The sequence below is a fragment of the Trachurus trachurus genome (assembly GCF_905171665.1).
Source record: "Trachurus trachurus genome assembly, chromosome: 1".
NCBI classification, from domain to species: Eukaryota; Metazoa; Chordata; class Actinopteri; order Carangiformes; family Carangidae; genus Trachurus; species Trachurus trachurus.
The window spans coordinates 36,310,918-36,332,651 of record NC_139891.1 but is presented as its reverse complement, the minus strand read 5'-3'; the positions used below and the strand labels follow the sequence as shown (position 1 = coordinate 36,332,651).

Sequence of the window (21,734 nt, the reverse complement as noted above, 5' to 3'; positions counted from 1 at the left end):
AAAACCAAACTGGACTCAGGTTTAAAACCAAACTAGACTCAGGTTTAAACCAAACTAGACACAGGTTTAAAGCCAAACTAGACTCAGGTTTAAACCAAACTAGACACAGGTTTAAAGCCAAACTAGACTCAGGTTTAAACCAAACTAGACACAGGTTTAAAACCAAACTAGACTCAGGTTTAAACCAAACTAGACACAGGTTTAAAACCAAACTGGACTCAGGTTTAAACCAAACTAGACTTAAGTTTAAAACCAGACCGGACTCAGGTTTAAAACCAGCCAGTCATGGGTTACAAACAGACTGAGGCTCAATGTCAAAAAAGTTGGTTTTGCAAGTATTTTCTGCATGTTGAGAATTTGTGGATGAAACTCTGTTTGTACCAGAGACAAGAACAAGCAGGTCCAGGACCCGGACCAAGATCGGGTCCAGGTGCAGCACCAGGACCAGCACCAGCATCAGGACCAGCACCAGGAGCAGGACCAGCACCAGCATCAGGACCAGCACCAGCATCAGGACCAGCACTAGGACCAGGACCAGCACCAGCAGCAGCACCAGAACCAGGACCTTTGCTGTGTAATATAAAGGATCAGTTACGGGCTTCCGAGGAGGCATCATTCAAACCACACACTCTCTAGCTTTGCTCCTCTCGTAGTTTTTGTACTTATCAGAACCAGAACTGAACTGGTTCTGAAACATCCACCTCAACACCAGGAGTGTTTTTTCAAAATAAACCTTTGACCACGTTTCTGAAACGTTCTGCAGCAGCTCGACAACATTCACACATCTCGTCTCCTTCTTCACCTGTAAAACACCAGTGTAAAAATATAAAGGACCTGTTTCATATATGTTTGTTTTCATATATACAGAGAATTCTATATCGAAACAAACACTCTTCGTTCAGTCTGCTTCATCTCCAACGTCACAAATACCAACAGGAACTTGTTTTGTTTTTCCTTCTGGAAATCTGGGACGAGACAAAACAACAACCTACAAATCTCGGCTGCATCCTCCCATGAGTCCTTGCTGTCTGTGCGAGGTGGGCGGAGCCTCCGACTCTTCAGCCCACAGCTTTGTGTTTCCCGCCGCAGCAGTGGCAGGCGACGCCGCAGCGGTAACACGCCCTGAGGGGGGCGTAGCAGCACATGCAGGGCGCCAGCAGTGACAGCCCCACCAGCGCTGTCCAGCGCAGACAGAAGCGCTCATCGCTGGTGTCGCAGGAGCACGGGTCGGAGTAATCCCCCTCCGGGTCCGACATGCAGTGGTACAGGAGGCTGTCGGCGCACCACATGAAGCTGACCCGCCGGATACACGTCTGGATGGGGTCGGGTGCCTCGTGGCAGCGGCCCCGCCCGTTGTCGTCATGGTTGAACATGTCCTGACAGTAAACGCAGCGCGAACGCTCGCCGTCGTCCTTCCGCCGTTTGCCTTTAGGCTGCAGAGCTCGCGGCTGCACCGTCACCACCGCCCTGCAGCCGCCGCCCAGCTCCAGGCAGCCGGGCTTCCCGTTGCAGCCTCCTCGCTGCACGTCGCAGCTCAGCGGGTACGGGTAGGTGTATTCCCGTTTGGGCGGCTCGCTCTTGGTGAAGTGCACGTAGGCGTTGGGGGTGTCGGGCTGAGTGAGTTTGTCCCGGGTGGAGTTGGCGTGGCGGTAATCCTCGTAGCCGGTGAGCCAGGTCCGCTCCCGAGGGTTGATGCGTACGATCCCCTCCTCCTCCACCTGGAAGCTCACGTGACGAGGAAACATGTGCACCGCCTGCAGAGAGAGCGGTGAGGTGTGGTTACATGCTGTCATTCCGACATCCCGCCATTTAGACATCCCACCATTCCGACATCTCACCATTCTGACATCCCACCATTTAGACATACCACCATTCCGACATCTCACCATTCCGACATCCCACCATTTAGACATACCACCATTCCGACATCTCACCATTCTGACATCCCACCACTCCGACATCCCATCATTTAGACATCCCACCATTCCGACATACCACCACTCCGACATCCCACCATTCCGACATCTCACCATTTAGACATACCACCATTCCGACATCTCACCATTCCGACATCCCACCATTCTGACATCCCACCACTCTGACATCCCACCATTTAGACATCCCACCATTCCGACATACCACCACTCCGACATCCCACCATTTAGACATACCACCATTCCGACATCCCACCATTCCGACATCCCACCATTTAGACATCCCACCATTCCGACATCTCACCACTCCGACATCCCACCATTCCGACATCTCACCACTCCGACATCCCACCATTTAGACATACCACCATTCCGACATACCGCTATTCCAACATGCGAGCGTCCCACCATTCCGACAAGGCTTTCCATATAAGGAAATGTGCTTTACTCAACAGGTGACTCTTCTTTAAGACATGCTGATAGAGGAATACCCACATGGTTGTATGTAATTACGCAGCAGAGCGCAGACAGGGACTAGTCTGCCTGTCTAGCCTCTATCTGGTCTTTTTACTGAACTTAACCAACTCCTTTCATCATTGCCTAATCCCAACCAGTGCAAAATCTTTTGGGGTAAAAATACGCTATTAAAGGAATTGTCAGAAAGGCAGGATGTTTAAAGCAGAAATAAGCGATCCGGTCGTTTTGGCTAACTTCTTGTCAGCCGATGGAGTTAGCAGTCCCCGCCCTCGTCCCTAGAGAGGACCGCCCCTTTATGCCGTTCTCTCTCCTCGTTGGATAAAGGTTGTAGGATACAAGGAAAGTTTTCCCCTCGGCTTACAGCAGAGCAGAGTGATTAACAGACCCGTGTTTCAGACCAAACACTCTATATAAGTGATTGCTGTCGGAAGATATAACTATTTAAGACTTATATTAACACAAACATTCCACTTACTTCTGCTTTAAAAAAAGGAAAAAATACCGTCATTCTGATCATAGGAGGCAAAAATTTTCGGAATGATGGGACGTTTGATAGAAAATTAAGTGTTGCCATTTAGACAATTAGAGGCCCGGACTGGTGGGATGTTGGAATGGCGGTTGCCCCGGGCCGTCAGGTGTGAGGTCACGGCTGACAGCGCCCTCTGCTGTACGTCCCCTCTCGTTGGACTCACGTGGTCCAGGAAGTAGTGATCCGAGGGCCGGTGCTGCTCGTAGAAATGTCCCAGGATACAGTGGTGCCGCCGGGGCTCGCAGAAGGTGGGCGGGGCCAGCGCGTGCATCGCCGGCTCTCGCCTCTGGGATGAGTTTGACGAGCTGTCGGTGGCGGTCTGCGGGAAGAGGAGAGACAACAAGGTTAAAGGTTGATAACGTCTGTTTAAAACCAGGTAGAGACTTGGACCACCTGCTGCGTTTTGTTCCCAGGTGGAAACCTCCTCCTGGAAAAAACTACAGATGACGAAACTGAAATCCATTCACTACTCGTGACAATTCAACTCAATGGCACTGACCATGCACTTTGAAATAGCACTATGCACTTTTCATATACATATATAATATAGTACATAAATATAAACTCTTATGTGCAATAACCCCCCCCCCCCACCCCACATCTAATGTATTTTATGTTGTTAAAGCAGAAGAAAGCGGAATATTTGTGTTAATATAAGTCTTAAATAGTTATATCTTCGGACAGCAATCACTTATATAGAGTGTTTGGTCTGAAACACGGGTCTGTCAGTCACTCTGCTCTGCTCTGAGCCGAGGAGAAAACTTTCCTTGTATCCTACAACCTTTATCCAATGAGGAGAGAGAACGGCATAAAGGGGCGGTCCTCTCTGTGTGTGCAGCCAAGGGATGCGCGTGAATGTGGTGACGTAGGGACGAGGGCGGGGACTGCTAACTCCACCAGATCGCTTACTTCTGCTTTAATGTTTCTTATTTTATTGGTGATGTGTGTAACTCTTGTTGTATGTTTATTTTTGCATAGAGCTGACTGTCAACATTTCACTGCATTACATGTATGTGACAAATAAACTCTGAACTGAACTGAACTGAAATGTCAGGGCTCACCGTGAAGACGTCGTCGTCGCCGAGCTCGGCTTCGTTCTGCAGCGTGGACGAGGACGTGGTCGAACCTGGAGACACACAGACAGACAGACAGAAGTGACTGGACCTATAATCTGTGTGGCGGAGGGATACAGCCACAGGGAGGAGGATCTAGTTTTCTCCTCAGAGCTTCTCTGAACCTCAGGAGGACACAAGAAGTGACAATACTGAACCTGCCACAGGTGTGTTCAGGTGTGTAATAGGGATGCACATTATTAATATTTTTTCGACCCATAAATTAACCGTTAACTGACAGGATTAAAATCCTCTGAGTGTCTGTGACGAGGCTTGTGATGGTCGGCAACCCAACGCTCCATCTTGAGAGGAAGACCAATGATGTTTCTTTTGTTCTGTTTTTTTGCCGTTATAAAACACACACGCTGCTGTGCAGCGCCACATCCACTGAGCTCTGGATGAGCTGATCAGCCTCAGATGGAGGTTAGATCTTAACTTTTTTGTCTTTTCATGCCTTTATTAGATAGAACAGTTGAGAAGTGAAAATTAGACAAAACAAACGATTTTATATGTTTTCATTCTCTCTCTGCGGCCCGGTCGTTGAGAACCCCTGATTTTATTTTATTTGATTGATCACATTCCGCATATGTCAACACGCCGCCCTTGGTTGACGACATAAGGAGCTAATAAATAAAAGAATGAACCAATAGTATTAATCAGTCAAAGTTCTTGTTTTCAGTTAACAGTTAGACAGTTAACTGTGTGCATTCCTAGTGTGTACAGGTGTGTCCAGGTGTGTTGTACCTTCCGTCAGGTCTTCCAGAGCCTTCCTCACCCCCCGGTCAAAGGCTCGGGCGTCGGCCGGGCTCTGGAAGGTCAAGCCACACTTCCTGTTGTCCACCTTCCAGTGGTGGAAAGTGGGCGTGGCCTTGGTGTAGACCAGGTCTTTCTTCAGAAAACACTCTAGGATCACCTGGAAAACACACAGAAACCTCAGGCAACAGTGGAGGGATCCCTCACCCAGGACGGACAGACGTGCAATAGATGTTGTTACAGACAAGAAAACAGTTTACAACAGACAGTGGTGGACAGTGTCAAGTTCTCCTCACTCTAGTGAAGTTTCCCCCACTTGAAAGGGGCAGCTTGCTTCGGAAGATTTCAACTGGACTTCACTCAATGACCAGGAATCAATTCTTTCTTTTCTTTCTTTTATTTGAAAAGTTAAGTAGCTAACGGAGTAAATTTACTTGAGTACTGTACTTAAGTACATATCCGGAGGATTTGTACTTTACTTGAGTATTAGATTTCTTTGGTATTTATTACTCTTACTTGAATACATTTCCAAGACAAATATTTTTACTTTTACTCGAGTTAATTTCTAGGAAGGCTGAAAAGTACTCGTTACTTTTTTTTTTCTAAAATCCTATTGGACACAAGCTGTGTTTGTCAAAGAAGGAAACCCTAACCCCTAAAAGCAGCACATCAGTGCAGCTGCTTTCAAAGAGTTCATTCTCAGAAACAAGAGATAAAAGCTCCTTAAAGTCATTTAGAAGAAATTATAGTAATTCATTGATGTGGAAAAATAAGACATTTACTCTTACTCTTACTTCTACTTAAAGTAAATTTAAAAGCATGTACTTTTGAATACTTAAGTACCTTTAAAAGCAAGTACTTTTTTACTTTTACTCGAGTAACATGTCGACTGAGCTACTTTTACTTGCAACAGAGTACATTTTGACCAGTAGTATTTGTACTCTTACTCAAGTACTGGGGTCGAGTACTCTGTCCATCTCTGACAACAGAGAATGTGAGAAACATGGAAATGTTAACAAGAGCTTGAGAGGTGAGCTGACAGACAGATGACCTCTTCCTGGAGGAGGGGCATCACCCACCTGTCTGTCTTTGAGCCGCTCGCCGTGGATCAGGAAGCTGTTGCGTCCCAGCAGCTCGCTGGACAGCAGCCTGGCCACGCCCACTCTGCTCAGGCAGCCGTCCTGTGCCAACCAGCCGCCGCTCGAGTCGTCCCTCGTCATCACCACCGCTTTGACGCGCACTATGTAGCTGTCACTGTGGGAGAGCAGGTGAAAGAGGAGAACATGTTAGCACGCTGGTAAACGCTCCCAAAAGATTTAATACAGGTCAACGTTTCAGATCAGGGCTGAAGAAACAGGAAGTGGCCAAGTCACACCATGAATCTGATTGGCTGGCCACACCTAAACCAGTTATACGACGGAGCAGAGCCGTGAGCTGCTCAGAGCTACGCTACGGAGGCTCATGGGATTTCTTGGTTTCCCTCATCAAACTCATCATATACACAATCCAACAACTCCACAACGCTCTGGTGGACAAGTTGTGAGCTGCACATTCACCACGCTATGAGATAATAACACAACGTTACCAGACAGAGTTGTTTTAGAGGGAAATTCATGCAAAACCACTGATGCACGTTGCCTTCAGGGACAGTTTTTCATCATACAGTCTCTGTATTTCCCTCTAAAACAACTCTGTCTGGTAACGTTCTGTTATTATCTCATAGCGTGGTGACCGACAATTAAAGGTAACAAACCTACTGCTATGACTATTGGGATTATGGCAATGGGCCAATTTGACAAAATGTTGAACTATCCTTTTACTGTAAACCCAAATAAACATTGTATAAAATTGTATTGTATAATTAATGTGGATACAACAAACTGGACCATACAAATAGAGAGGAAGGTCAAAAAGAACATAGGGAGAAAGGAAATCCTCAATCAAAATGATCTCAAATATAAGGTACAATGTAGAATACAAGTATAAGTATAAGTACACTCAATCAAACCACGGCGACCAGTTTTAATCCCACTGCACTCCCACTGCTAGACTCTGACCTTTGACCCCTGGTCAGCTCAGGTTCATGTTGGCGGTGTCGTCCAATCAGAATGTGGAGCACTGATGACATCATGACTTCGATGGTATGGACACGTCCTCCCTTTACAGAGACTCAATGTTCCCTTCACCGAGTGTCAGTGAACGCAACATTACTCACCTGTGGTCACACACACACACACATGTACACACACACACTCTGTCTCCATCTGTTCTCCAACATCTCTGCTACATCCTGTTGCCACGGTCACAGTAACATGACGGTCTCCATTGGCGACAGGTTGTTGAGCTGTTCTGCCGTGCAACGCCACATCCTGACGGGCCAATACACACACACACACACACACACACACACACTGCTTCCCTGCACTGTGTGATTCAGCCTGCCTGTCAAGCAGATGGTGCTTATATATATATATATGTGTGTGTGTGTGTGTGTGTCACTGCACGCTGCCGGCAAATGCAGTGATGACTCATGCCACACACACACACACACACACACACACACACACACACACACACACACACACACACACACACACACACACACACACACACACACACACACAGGAGGGACTACAGTATATTCTGTAGTTTGGCTCCATTTGCAAACAGTCTCCTTCACTTGATGAAGCTTCAGTGTTTAGTTGGAGCAGGTCAGAGGTCAGAGGTCAGCTGATCCTCTATGAAATAATAACGTATAATCATGTAACATTACGACACATGAAGCAAATACTCTGAACTACTTTCTCTTCTGAAATCCCTCCGCCCAGCAGCCGTGTCTGGAATGTAGTTCCGGCTGCATTTCCCTCTAAAACAACTCTGTGTGGTAACGTTGTGTTATTATCTCATAGCGTGGTGAATGTGCAGGTCACAACTTGTCCACCAGAGCGTTGTGGAGTTGTTGGATTGTGTATTTGATGAGTTTGATGATGGACAGGGGACCTGTGTACCGTTCACCTCCATTGTGTTCACTGAGCAGCTCACGTCTCTGCCCCGCCCATCTCAAAACAACATGCACTGATAATTAAAGGTGATGAACCTACTGCTAGGCAAGGCAAGGCAAGGCATCTTTGTTTATATAGCGCATTTCATACCAAGGCAACTCAATGTGCTTTACATAAAGACAATATAGACAACACTTAAATACAGAGACTGCTTGCTGAAAAACTGTCCCTGAAGGCAACGTGCATCAGCGGTTTTGCATGAATTTCCCTCTAAAACAACTCTGTCTGGTAACGTTGTGTTATTATCTCATAGCGTGGTGAATGTGCAGGTCACAACTTGTCCACCAGAGCGTTGTGGAGTTGTTGGATTGTGTATTTGATGAGTTTGATGAGGGAAACCAAGAAATCCCATGAGCCTTCGTAGCGTAGCTCTGAGCAGCATCTTTATTTATATAGCGCATTTCATACCAAGGCAACTCAATGTGCTTTACATAAAGACAAAACATTTGAAAAAAAGAGAATAAAAACAAACACTAAAAACAGAGTTAAAAGCAAGAGCAAATAAAAGTAAAATAAAAGAAAATAGATAAAGTTTAAAGTTCTTAAAAAGAGCTCAGCTATAAGCACGTGAAAAGAGAAATGTTTTTTGCTATGACTATAGGGGTTATGGTGAGAGGAGGATCTGACTAAATGTTGAACTGTCCCTTTATTATTTAGGAAATTCGTCCTTAGCTCAGAAGAGAAACTCCTACGTCAGGTGAGTCCAGGTGTGAACGAACAACGAACCGAACTGTAACCCTAACTCGTGTTTTTACTCCGTACTAATGGATAAAACTTTATCTCATAGTGCTGGGATGGAGGTCAGCGCTCATAGAGAATCAATGGAGTCCTGTGTGGGCGGGGCCAGAGCAGCACAGGGACACTGTTGCCAACGGTGACCTTCCTCAATGTCATCATCGCCCCCCGGTGTTATCGACAGCTCGATCAATAGAAAACAACCCCCCCCCCCTCTATGAAACCACTGACTGACCCGGGGTCAGATCTCCAGCTACAGAGACGTTGACTCTCTGCAGGATGTTGAACCGACCGCATCGACACTGCTTCTACAGATTGTTCTGTTTTATTTCATATCCACACACGTCACCATAGACGTTGAATATACTGTATGTTGTGCATACGTTGACATATTATTGGATGCAGAGGTCAGAACCAGCTCCTGCAGGTCACCTGATAGCTGACTGAGGACTGAAGGCCTGATGGTGCGTTCACAGTCACAAGCTGTGTCTCAATTCTTCCATACTTACACCACCTGTTGTTGAGTGTGTAAGTGCGTCTCAACCACTATTTAAAGGGACAACGAGGAGTTTCTATTTGGTTATAAAAAAGTCTCACATTAATATGGATGAATCTACGTTACCACTTGTTAATGGGCCCATTTTCGATAAATATATCATTTTGTCTCTATCGTATTTTGTTATTATTAGTGGTGGCGGAAATGCTGGTCGAGCCGACCAGCGTTTCTTTACTTTCGGTTTCGTGGCGAGTCATGAGAATAACGCCGCCGAATCTCCGTTTATGGTCGGAACTACGACGGTATGTGATCGTCTTCCAACCTCTGACTTTAATTCTTGATGAATGAAAACATGAGTCTGTCTTGCGCCGGTCAAAGAATTTCACGGTGCGCGCGGAGGCTCATAAATGTAAAAACTCCTCGTTGTCCCTTTAAAAAAAGTAATTCGTTATTTCTCGTCGCGTTAAAAATCTGTCTCGCAACATTTTCTTTTTGTTTTTAATGTTAAAACAATGTAAAACAGGGTTTCCACTACCAGTTACCATTACTTTGCCCCTTTCCACTACACAGTTATAACTCAACTCAACTCGGTTTAGGTGCTTTTCTTTTCAATCACAGCTGAGTTCTTCATAGTTCCTCCTCAGTAAAAACTAAACTTATAAACCAGCGCATCCAGCGTTTACCATTAATTAACGACTCTGTGGCGGCCGCGACTCTCTTTTAACTTATTTTAACTTTAACTATAAATTGTAGTTTTAGTTTCAATTTGTGGAAGAAGAAGTTTATTAAAAGCTCATGCTTACATCATGCATGTAAAGAGTTATAATAAAACATTTCAAAATGCAAGTGCAACTCGGTTAAATAAAAGTCTGTTGGTCCAATCATATATTTTGTCATTGTAGTTTTCTTAAAATCTCGTCTCGTCTCGTTCTGTTGAACCCAATATCGTGTCTCGTCCCATCTCGTGAGATGAGTGTATCGTCACACCCCTATTAGTTATAGTTACTAGTTACTTTACCCAAAAGCTGGAGGAAGAGGACAACAGACTGAAGCTTGATTTTAAACGTACATTTGCAAGGCTAAGCTTAAAACAAATGTGTATTTCTGTTGCAGGTGTAAAACTATGGCATTCACAAAGCAAGGAACTGAAATGTTGTACAAGTATATCTCAGTTTAAGAAAATGTTTAAAAAAGAAAAAATAAGCAGCTACAAAAAAGGAGAAAGAGGAAAAAGAAGGGGGAAAAAAGAAAAGTTAGATAGACGAGTGGTGTCCACTGCTATTTTGCTTTTTTGTTACTTATTATATGTTTCATCATCTTTCGTTTTTTGAAATAGTGTATAATATTGGTGTTGATACTAAGCCAATGCAATTATTATTACAGAGAGGGGCAGGTACTATAAGTTTTTCTTCATCCTGCTCCTTTTCATTTATGGTGACTATGTGTACATTATGTAATATGTGCAACCATGTGCTAAGTATGTAAACCATGAATGGTATAAATCAAAAATGAAATGAAATAAGTTACTACATGATAAAAGTAATATAAGGGGGTTTCCTGCATAGAGAATTTGGTGGCTCACCGTAAGCAGCTGTGTTTTTTTTTTCTTTCTGGAGACTTTTTATGCATTTATTTTGAAAGGACAGCTGGAGAGGGACAGGGACTGTCGGGTGGAATCGAACCCAGGGTCGCTGCAGCAGGCGTGCTCTAACAAGTGAGATATACGACGCTGGCGGCTGGAGATTTTTTGCTCATATCTGATTTTTTGTTTGTCTGTTCACATCACCGTCTAAAATGTGGCCTATAACAGATTCCAGTGTGAACGGTTTGTGGTTCTGAACTGACCCAAGAGATAAATAGCAACGAGGCTGTTGTACAGGAAACATAGATTGGAACAAGTATTTTATTTCTAAATGTCTGTGAAATGGAAGCTGGAAAATGTCTGAGGAGGAAAAGAGTCAAACTCTGTGTTTTAGTTTCAGTTAGGCTCCATTAGTTTAGTTTATAAACCTCCTAAAGTGTCTCAACCCACTGGGCAGCGTTCGCTTTATTAAGAAACAACGTCAACAAGGTTATTACAACCCAAAGTTTAAAGGTGTACAGAAAAGAAAATTGAATTTGAGCCCACTCTGGGTCATAAAATTAATGTGATAACTCATCTTTCAGATGTTGTAGGCCAAACTTTGTGCAAAATTCTATTTTTGAGTAAATCCGGGATGAAAGTGTGTATTTTTTTTTCCGCATTGGATAATGCAGGCACACGGATTATACGTCAGCCTGTACACGATTCACCAGCCACTGATATTGGATCCGTCATCCGTCAATCAAACGTCTGAGACACGCACACGGAGCTCGGGCTCGCCCCAAGCTTTGAATGTCCCGCCCGCTCGATAACGACCAATCAAATTCGTTTTTCTTACTCGGGTAAATTCGTGTTGCAGCTCGTGACAACTATTCTGATAGTCGGACAGTAAATGGGTAATTTAGGACAAAATCCAGCTCCTCTGGCTCCACCTACAGCCTGGAATCGTATTTGCCAAAATCCACCGCGACCGACAATTCTCTCTCTACAGCTGTTCTCTGTCGGTAAACACACGCCGCTGCTCCTCAAATTATCCCACATTTTATCTAGACATTTTTTTTATTGCTCTCTCTGTGTGTGTGTGTGTGTGTGTGTGTGTGTGTGTGTGTGTGTGTGTGTGTGTGTGTGTGTGTGTGTGTGTGTGTGTGTGTGTGTGTGTGTGTGTGTGTGTGTGTGTGTGTGATCCTGCTGCCGCTTCTTAAAACAAAACCTTGAGTAAACATTGTAAATCCGCCTTAGCTGTTCACACTGGCGTCGCATTGGAAAAAAATCGGATCTGGAACCACATAAGGAAGTGGTTTAAATCAGATTTGAGTGTTCACACTACTTTGAAAAAATCTGACCTGGTCGGACTTGGGCCACTTTAGCCTGCAGTCTGAACGCAGCCTAACTGTAGAAACTCACACACTCCAATTTTTCCCTGTTAAAAGGGTTTTCTATGGAGTTTTTCCACAGTGGATGTGAGGGTCTAAGGACAGAGGATGTTGTTACGATGCCATGTGAAGCCCTTTGAGACAAACTGTAAAAACGGGCTATACAAATAAAATTGCCTTGCCTTGCCTTGCCTACAGAAGTAAGAACATAGTCAATAGTAGTACTGAACTACATGACAGTGAACTCATGGAAGGATTCACACTGAGACACGGCAGCAGGGCTCTGAGCGGTTTATTCAAACTCTGCTGTTCTGGCTTGAGTTCGTTCAGCTGCTCCTCCACTAACCTCAGCCTCATACTGTAGCTACAGCTCAGTGGAAGATCTAAAAACCATCTCAGTGTAGTTTTCCATCTCCTCTCTCAGCTTCTCTCTGGAGCTCTAGTAACAACAGGTTGGTGTCAGACAATCAGAAGAGAGGAGGAGGCTCTGTTTTCTGACTGATCCAATAGCTTGTAGCTATAATGTGGTACGATGCATCATATGGTGACATTTATGTTTGAGCTGTAGTACACTGTCCCTTTTAAATAATAAAATAAAATTGAAAATTGAAGAATGAAACACTCAGAGAAACCAAATCCTGCAAAGTTGTTGGATGGTGGGTCCAGGTGGTGAGGGGGCGGGGCTTAGTTGTGACATCACAAAGTGACAGGAAGTCCTGACGGCTGGTTTTAAGGCTCAGTTTCTGAATACAGGCTGTGTGCATTTCTCTGTGGACTGAGGCTTTGATACTTTCACAGTATTAATATAGAACCTAGAGCTGCTTTATAATCACACTACACACAGAGGCGTCGCAACAGGGCAGGAAATTGCCTCAGGCCCTGAGCTGGAAGGGGGCCCCCAGGGATGGATGACATTGGTCCATATCGGTGACAACCTGATGTTGTCACTGGCTGTGTACATTAATCCAGTATCATATATAAAAATGTAACCAGGAAACATTGCCGTTTTGAATTATTCTGGCTAGATCTGAAAAAACAACAAGCAAGCGAATGATTATGTACGTTCTCTGAGCGAATATTATGAAAATAAAATATATATTTCTCGCTAGAAATGTAATTAAAAGGCGTTTTTATGCAGAAACTACCTCAAAATTATAGATTTTTCCACTACAAATTCTAGAAATATTTGCTATGTTTTTTGTTCTCACGGCCGGAAACTTGAGAGTCACGTGACTTGGATGCAAAACAATAGGAAAAAATGTAACAGTCATACAATTTAAGAGCCGTTATTGTAAAACCTCTATGTTGTTATTATATGAGAATTGAATTTTGGATTTTTGGATTCATTATCAGTTAATGTTTGTGGTCTCGGTTGGGGCTGGGGGCCCTCCAAGTTACCTCTTGCCCAGGGCCTCCAGAGTGTCTAGAAACGCCCCTGACTACACATGGACATCTACCTTTATACTGTATGAAGCTTTAACACAAACATCTACCTTTATACTGTATGGAGCTTTAACACAAACATCTACCTTTATACTGTATGGAGCTTTAATACAAACATCTACCTTTATACTGTATGGAGCTTTAACACAAACATCTACCTTTATACTGTATGGAGCTTTAACACAAACATCTACCTTTATAATGTATGGAGCTTTAACACAAACATCTACCTTTATACTGTATGGAGCTTTAACACAAACATCTACCTTTATACTGTATGGAGCTTTAACACAAACATCTACCTTTATACTGTATGGAGCTTTAACACAAACATCTACCTTTATAATGTATGGAGCTTTAACACAAACATCTACCTTTATAATGTATGGAGCTTTAACACAAACATCTACCTTTATACTGTATGGAGCTTTAATACAAACATCTACCTTTATACTGTATGGAGCTTTAACACAAACATCTACCTTTATACTGTATGGAGCTTTAACACAAACATCTACCTTTATACTGTATGGAGCTTTAACACAAACATCTACCTTTATACTGTATGGAGCTTTAATACAAACATCTACCTTTATACTGTATGGAGCTTTAATACAAACATCTACCTTTATACTGTATGGAGCTTTAATACAAACATCTACCTTTATTTTGAAGGAGCTTTAATACAAACGTCTACCTTTATTTTGAAGGAGCTTTAATACAAACATCTTTATACTGTATGAAGCTTTACACTGTATGGAGCTTTAACACAAACGTTATGTTGTGTAGTTGTGTTGTTGTGTTGTTATGTGTGTGTGTGTGATCAGGGACCAGCAGGAACATGGTGTCTTGCTCCCCTGAGGCTGAACCTGTGTGATGAGTCACCGGCTGCAGTGGCCTCCTGCTGGGGGGTCATGGAGGATGGAGCCGCGGCTTCACCTCTGTTTTATGAATGAAGGACAAACGGGTGGAGGAGGAGAAGAGGAGGCAGCTGCTCCTCCTGCTCCTCCATCAGCTCCGCTCTGTGATGATGACTCCATCACATCTGCAGGAGCTCGCTGCACATGTTTCTCCTCCACCACCATCACCCCCCTCCCCCTCCTCCTCCTCTCGACGGCTCCTCAGGAGGAGGAGGAGGAGGAGGATGAAACGACAGATCATTTCTATGAACCGTCTCCATGTCATCGATGCTCAGACCTCAGCACAATAACAACCAACACCATCATCACCATCATTATTATTATTATTATTAGGGGAGGGGGAGATGGGGAGATGGGGAGATAGATGGGGGGTACTCACTCGTCTGGGCGCGTGTCCTCGCTCATCTTTTCCGTTTCACCTCTGGTAATGAGAATCTCCCGCCACAGCTGCACGGTGCGGTGTCTTCTTCATGTTTCCGCTCCGGTTCCTCCCTCCCGCTCTCCGCTCGCTCCTTTATTTTAATCCCGGCGTGTGTTCAACATTCTCGGATAAAACCGTCTCTCTCCTCCTCCACCACCACCACCTCCTCCTCCTCCTCCTCCTCCTGCTGCTGCTTCTTCCTCTCCCCCTTTCACTCCTCAGTTGCTGAAGCGCATCCGATCTTCTCCTCCTCCACCTCCTCCTCCTCCTTCTTCTCCTCCTCTTCCTCCTCCTCCTCCTCTTCCTCCTCTACCTCCGACCCCGCCGGACCGGGCTGGACCGCGGTGACCGAAAATGGTGCGTCGGTGTCGGCTCGGATCGCCCCGGACGAGCCGCCGCGTCTCGCTCCATGTTGGATCAGTGAGCGCAGACGGAGCGGACCGAGGGGGGGGGGGGGGGGGGGGGGGGGGGGGTGACGTCAGACCCGAAGGACTGCAGAGTCACGTGCTATTAGCATATGATAATAATAATAATGATAATAATAATAATAATAATAATAATAATAATAATAATAATAATAATAATAATAATAATAATAATATTGATTAACAACACTGTCATTACCACTACTACTAACATTGGAGGATGCTGTGTATTGATATACATGTAGTAGCCTAGTATTGGGCTAGTATTTGTTGTAGTACTATTAGCAGTAGAAGTATTTGTAGTAGTATAGTTAACTGTAGCCTAATTTCATTTTTATTTATTTTAATGTTTATTTAACAGGGACGATACATACTGTACAACATTGCCACAAAGAATGAAAAATGCGATGCATACAAGACGTCTAGCTTCAGCTAATGGTCAGTCTTTGTCCCTGGTTTAGGATAAAGAAGGATAAAAGATACTGAATACCGTTACAATAAGTGCAATAATACAAATACAGTGAATAATACCGTGAATAGATATCATGATACAATACTCGTCCAGCTTGTGATAGTTGAGTTTGAGTTTGAGGTTTGACGGTTTGAACAGTAGAAGTAGTAGAGTGGGAATACTGCAGCAGTACCAATATAGAACTGGAACGAGTAGGCTACATGTAATATTTATGGTAGTTGTGGTGATAATACTCATGTTACTTCTACTACTACTACTAGGCCATTGCTACTACTAATATCAGTATCAGTAGTATTAGTATTAGCATCAGCAGTATTAGTAGGCTGGTATTAATACTAGTAATACAGCCTATTACTATATTGATACTACTAATACTACAACTACTTGTAGCCTATCAGTAGCCTACTAGTATAGTATCAGTAGTATCAGTACTAGTATTAGTATTATTAGCAGTAGTTAGTTTCCTCCTGATGAACCTGTATTTTTCTGTATTTTTCTTTAATGAGCTTTTATTCTGAAATGAAAACTTTAGTCTGAAATCACAGTCACTTCAAAATAAAAGCTCCAGCTGCCCCCTCTCCTCTGTGATCAGTGTCAGACTGTGATCTGCTGACACCTGGTGGCCAGGTGACGTCACTGGACCTGTAACATCACCACTGTCATTCTACTGAGTCTCTATTGGTCCAATGACTGTAGAGGATCAGTTGCTGCTCAGTGAACGGCTTCAGGGTCAGAACTGGATCTGAACCAGGATCAGGATCTGTGGAGCGAGCAGACTCAGGGCTCTGACCTCTGACCTCTGTGGGGTCGCGTTCTTCAGTGATCAATAATCAACATCATAATAAATAAATAATACATTTTATTTGTAAAGCACTTTTGATAAAGTGATCTCAAAGTGCTACAGAAACCCCGAAACAAAATAAACTAAAGACTAAGAGAAAAATCAGACATGTTAAAATCAGCAGAAGATAAAAAAAAGAAAGTACATTAAAGGGTTAGTTCGGGTCTTTTGATATGAATCTATATGGCATCCCCATCATCAGTTACGTGCTGTGACAGTGACTTTCCCCGGACTGCGTCCCGTGAGCGGAGTTCCGGTCTGGTTTCGGTGCTGACGAATGTAGTCCGGCTAGTTGGCTGGGGTCACGAAAATAAAGCGTTTTTCTTCTCAAAACAATATGCGTTCAAAAGAGTGATACATTTGCATCACAAAACCGTTGTCCACGTAAAAGTCTGACCTCGCAATCGCTTGGCGCTATTTTCTCTCCCTCCGTATCACTGCGCGCTGCCGCCTGTAGATGGCTGTGCGCATTTCCATCAGCTGTTTCACTGAGTTTACTGCTCGGATAGTTCACATAAACATATCTGATTATGACACAAGTGACGAATCCATCCCTTGTTTTAGCACAGAGCCAAAGGGAGACCTTTATGAACCTGATGTGATGCTAACCCTTTAAAGAAAACAGCTAAAGGAGGAGATTAAAGTGCAGAAACAATAGTAAAAACATCTAAAAAAAAACAAAACAAAAAAAACCCACCTAATCATCTAAACATCAGTGTTTTTATGTGAGTCATTGATTAACAAGCAGGTGAATATTTAATGAATATCCAAAATATTAATATTAAGTAGTTAATGATTACATAGAGAAATAGGATTTAGGAGAATAATCAGGTTTTATTTGGATATTTATGTTTCATTATTGTGCTTTTACTTAAATTTGTTATGCTTTTTTTTTTTTAATTATTTCTCTTAAACACAACAATCTCAACGTGTCATAATGTTCTACACAGGTAAATCTATCTGGATGAATATACAACTTTTGTCAACAGTTCCTGTGTCTCTGATAAAGATGTGTTCATATTCACAAGAGTCATAGTGATCAACAGTTACATTAATAAACACTTGCATCATTTCAGTGGTAAAACATTTCAGCTGTTTTCACTGGTCTAATCTAATTGACTAAAGTAACAAGTGATTAAACGGCAGTTATCACACACATTAACTTTCCTGTGTGATGATGATCTGATGAAGGTTAACTCAGTAGAAAACAAAAAGATTTAGATTGTTTAGTATTGACAATAAATATTTACATTTGTTCCATGAATTAAAAATCAACTAAGTTCTTCAAAGAACTAGATGTTTTCAGATGCCCAGTTTGATTGACAGGACAGATGATCAGAGGGGCAGAGTTTTTACCTCCATAATTAAGATCAGGACTGAAGTATGGGTGTAGTTTGTCAGTGAAGCAGCAGCCAGTGAAGGAGTAGATGAGAGCTGCAGCATCTACGTCATAAAAGGAGACCAGACCCTCCTCATAATCCACAAACACCCCCACCTTCTCAAGACCAGACCTCAGATTGAGACGGACTGAGGGGCGAGCACCAGCTTTGTACTCATTTCCATTTCTCAAATATATTGTCCAGTTACCATCCTGAGGACTCAGTTTGATGTGTCCCTTCCTGTCAATAGACTCTCTGGCCACTCCCACTGTCCACTTAGTTTTCCCTTTAACCTGAACCTCAAAGTAAAATCTGCCTGAAGAAAAACTCTCTTTTCCTAAGATGTCCTTATAACGTGTAAATCTCTCTGGGTTGTCTGGGAGTTTCTTCCTCACATCACCATGACAAACTTGTTTTCCATCATCAGACAGGATGAGTTTAGGATGTGCTGTATCAGGATCCAGAGTCACATCCACTGCAAACTGCTGGACCCTCTTCAACTCAGCCTCCATCACCTCCTTCATCTGTCCACGGAGCGTCTCCTCCAGCTGAGACACAGCTCTCACCACAGTCCCCTCATATGATGGTGGACGGACTCTGACCTGTGTCCAGTCCTTGGTGGGTGGAGCAGCTTTCAGGGATGGGAAGCTTTGGAGGAGGTGGAGGTGGTCTTCAGAGAGTGAGAGCTGCTCCACCTCAGTGCTTCTCTTCTCCAGCTCAGAGATTTCCTGTTCCAGCTCTGTGATGAAGTCTTCAGCCTGTTTCTCTGAGCTTTTCTGTTTCTCTTCGATCTCCTTGATGAGCTGCTTCAGGCCTCTGTCAACAGACTCCTTCAGAGCAGTGAAGACCTCAACACCTTCTTCTTTCTCCCTGTCTGCCGCAGCTTTACTGATCTTCACTGACTGTTTCATCTCCTCAATCTTCAGTCGTCTCTTCTGGATCATCTGCTGAGTTTCAGCCTCTGTCTTCTGCAGCTCTGCCTTCTTTCCTTCATATTCTTCTCTCAGAGGAACAAACTCATGAGTCTTGTGGTCTAAGACAGGGCAGAGCATGCAGACACATGTCTGGTCGGTCTGACAGAACAGCTCCAGAAGTTTATCGTGCTTCCTACACATCCTGTCCTCCAGGTTCTCCACAGGCTCCATCAGCTGATGCCTCCTCAAACGTGACAGTGTCCGATGAGGCTCCAGGTGAGTCTCACAGTAGGAGGTCAGACACACCAGGCAGGACTTCAGGGCCTTCTGTTTGGTTCCAGTGCAGACGTCACAGGGAACTTCTCCTGGTTTGGAAACTTGTTGCTCTGAGCTGCTGCTGCTGGTTTTCTGTTGAGCTTCACGTCTGAACTGAGCAACCATCTCAGAGATGAACGTGTTGATCTTCAACTGAGGTCTTGTGTAGAAAACCTCTTTACACATTGGACACTGACACCTGTCACTAACGTCCCAGTGCTGAGTGATGCAGCTCTGACAGAAGTTGTGTCCACATGGTGTACTGACTGGATCAGTGAAGACATCCAGACAGATGGAGCACAGGAACTGATCTTCAGACCTCAGGTTGCTGGCAGAAGACATGTCTACACACTGAGGGAGAGAAAACAAACAGTCATTTAAAATAATGTTCTGTGTCCTTAAAGGGACATTGTGTAACTTCTCCTGTTATCTGTTCAGGAAAATCGATTATTTGGTTCAAAAGTCTGTTTTTCATTAACCAGTAATCCCCCCATCAACAAACTGAAGTGTTCCTTTCAGCTCTGAAAGAGCCGTTCATATCATTCATATCTACATGGAGCAGGTAAGCTCGGTGCTGGCTGCCATGTGGTGTCGCCATGTTTTTACGTTCAGTGGCAGCGTGATGGTGGAAACCACGGAAACTCAGTGGAGACACCGGAGCTGTCGGCTCAGGTCGAGGTGGCGTCTGTGTAAAGTCACCGTGGTAACGCAGTGAGGAGGAATGGAGCGTTACACTGATGCTGCATTCACCTGCAGTCGGGCAGACGGCCGTCGCTAACAAACCAGATGTAATTTTAGTCAAACGCTGTCCTCTGTGGCCAGCGTTTGACTAATTCACACTTATATTGTTTTTCCTCTCCGCCATTTTCTTTATACTTATTAGTGTGAATGCTGAAAGCATTCACACTATTGTTCTTCTGTTCGGCCATATCTTTGGCACTTAACTAGTCCTTCATACTTTGTGCTATTTCAACAATTCTCACATCAAAATGTTCAGCCTTTTCGGGACAGGTGTGCTATTACTTTTCTCTTTTCAACTATTCATACTTTTTGCAATATTCAACTATTTCTGATTTTTTTTTCCCCATAGAGAATGCATTGGAACAGTCTTGAAACTCTTCAAATCTTCTTACTTCTTTCAGTCTCTAAAGCGTCCACATACTTTCAGCTAGAGACTTCATTCAAATTCTGAGTTGTAGACAAACTTCTAATGTATTCATCCTGTATTTACAACTTTTTAATAGCTTGTACCGTTTTTGAGATAAATCCTTTAAAAGCACATGAGGATTTCTGACAAATTTCACACTTTTCAATGAGTGTGTATGGGGTTGGGTCAGAGTGGGTGACGTCATCGTAGAGTGCAGCAGATCCAAAAAAGCGACTGGAACTTTTCTTCTGAAATTGCCAGCAAAGCTACAAATGACACTCTACACTCATGATTTTGGAAACAGTTTGTAGCCACGCTTGTCTTAGGTCTCACAATGCCGTCAAAAATGCACAGAGACTCAGAGAATAATTTAAAATATTTTTTAAATGCAGCCATGGAGCTCTCTGCTCCCATTCAGCCCAATGCATTTTTTTTACAGCAGCAGGAGAAGGAGCTCAACTTTGTAACTTGCTGTTAAGTGCTTTTTAATTCATTTTAATTCACCCAAAAATAGTCACAGGTCACAAAAAAGTCCTCTACTTACTTGTTGTGGCTCATTTATACTATTTTCTGCTTCTTTTAAGCATCATTGAAAAATCTCACATTCATTAAAGTCTCAACCTCTCTTCTCCACAACTCTGTCTGTAGTCTAGTGGGTAAGGTGGCTGCTTGCCAACCCCAAGGTCACTGGTTCAAATCCAAGGGAAGCACTCTTTTTATGTTATGTTGAATTCTGCTCCCCTCCCCCACCCTCAATTGGTTACAGGTGTTCGTTAAGAGACGCATTAATTCCTAGTGCCACAGTTTGCAGCACATCATCACATTACAATGGCAACATGCTTATGTGTGTGCTCTCTGTGGCGAAGTGGCAGAGTAAAGGTTTAGTGATTATGAGGTTGTGGGTTTGATTCCTGGTTCAAATCTTGCCTCAACAACAATTATAGTGAATTATTTTCCCAGTCGTCCTCTGTTGGCTTCTGATAACTTGCTTCATGTTGAAACTGCTGCTCTCAGCCTGAAATTCACAGAAATGTTCATTCTAAGTCATTCAGGCTTGACTCTCAAGCTTTCTTGGTGTTGACACAGTGCGTTTCCAACAGGTGCAACTTTGGGCTCGTTAACTTCAGAGTGAGACAGAGTGCAGCTCATCAACAGACAACAGTCTCTGTAACTGTGTGTATACTGTGGCTTTGAGGCAGAGTGGAAGTCTACTGACCATGAGGTTGTGGGTTCAATTCCTACCTTGGTCAAACATTTGTATGGTTTGCACTGTTTGCTAATTCTGCAACAGCGTTCAGCTGCTTTCAGCATTCACACCATTTCCATTCTTGGAAATGCTTTTTCTAGTTATTAGTGTGAATGCTTTCTGCATTCACACTATTGTTCTTCTGTTCGGCCATTTTC

The 21,734-nt window shown here is 43.6% G+C and overlaps 2 protein-coding genes across 2 annotated transcripts; both read right to left on the bottom strand.

The window, feature by feature from the left end:
- Nucleotides 1-1,058: 1,058 nt before the first annotated feature.
- Nucleotides 1,059-14,821, bottom strand: LOC310985399 (sprouty-related, EVH1 domain-containing protein 2-like; the record flags this gene model as incomplete). The annotated part of the gene is made up of 6 exons (XM_083970975.1): nt 1,059-1,754; nt 3,104-3,259; nt 4,002-4,066; nt 4,797-4,965; nt 5,885-6,059; nt 14,796-14,821. The coding sequence occupies 6 exons, from the start codon at nt 14,819-14,821 to the stop codon at nt 1,059-1,061; spliced, it is 1,287 nt and encodes a 428-aa protein (XP_083827101.1).
- Nucleotides 14,822-17,839: 3,018 nt separating this feature from the next.
- On the bottom strand, nt 17,840-19,525 carry LOC310991642 (E3 ubiquitin-protein ligase TRIM21-like; the record flags this gene model as incomplete). Its single annotated transcript, XM_083979458.1, has 1 exon — nt 17,840-19,525. One exon carries the CDS (start codon nt 19,523-19,525, stop codon nt 17,840-17,842), a length of 1,686 nt encoding a protein of 561 aa, XP_083835584.1.
- Between the last annotated feature and the right edge of the window lie 2,209 nt (nt 19,526-21,734).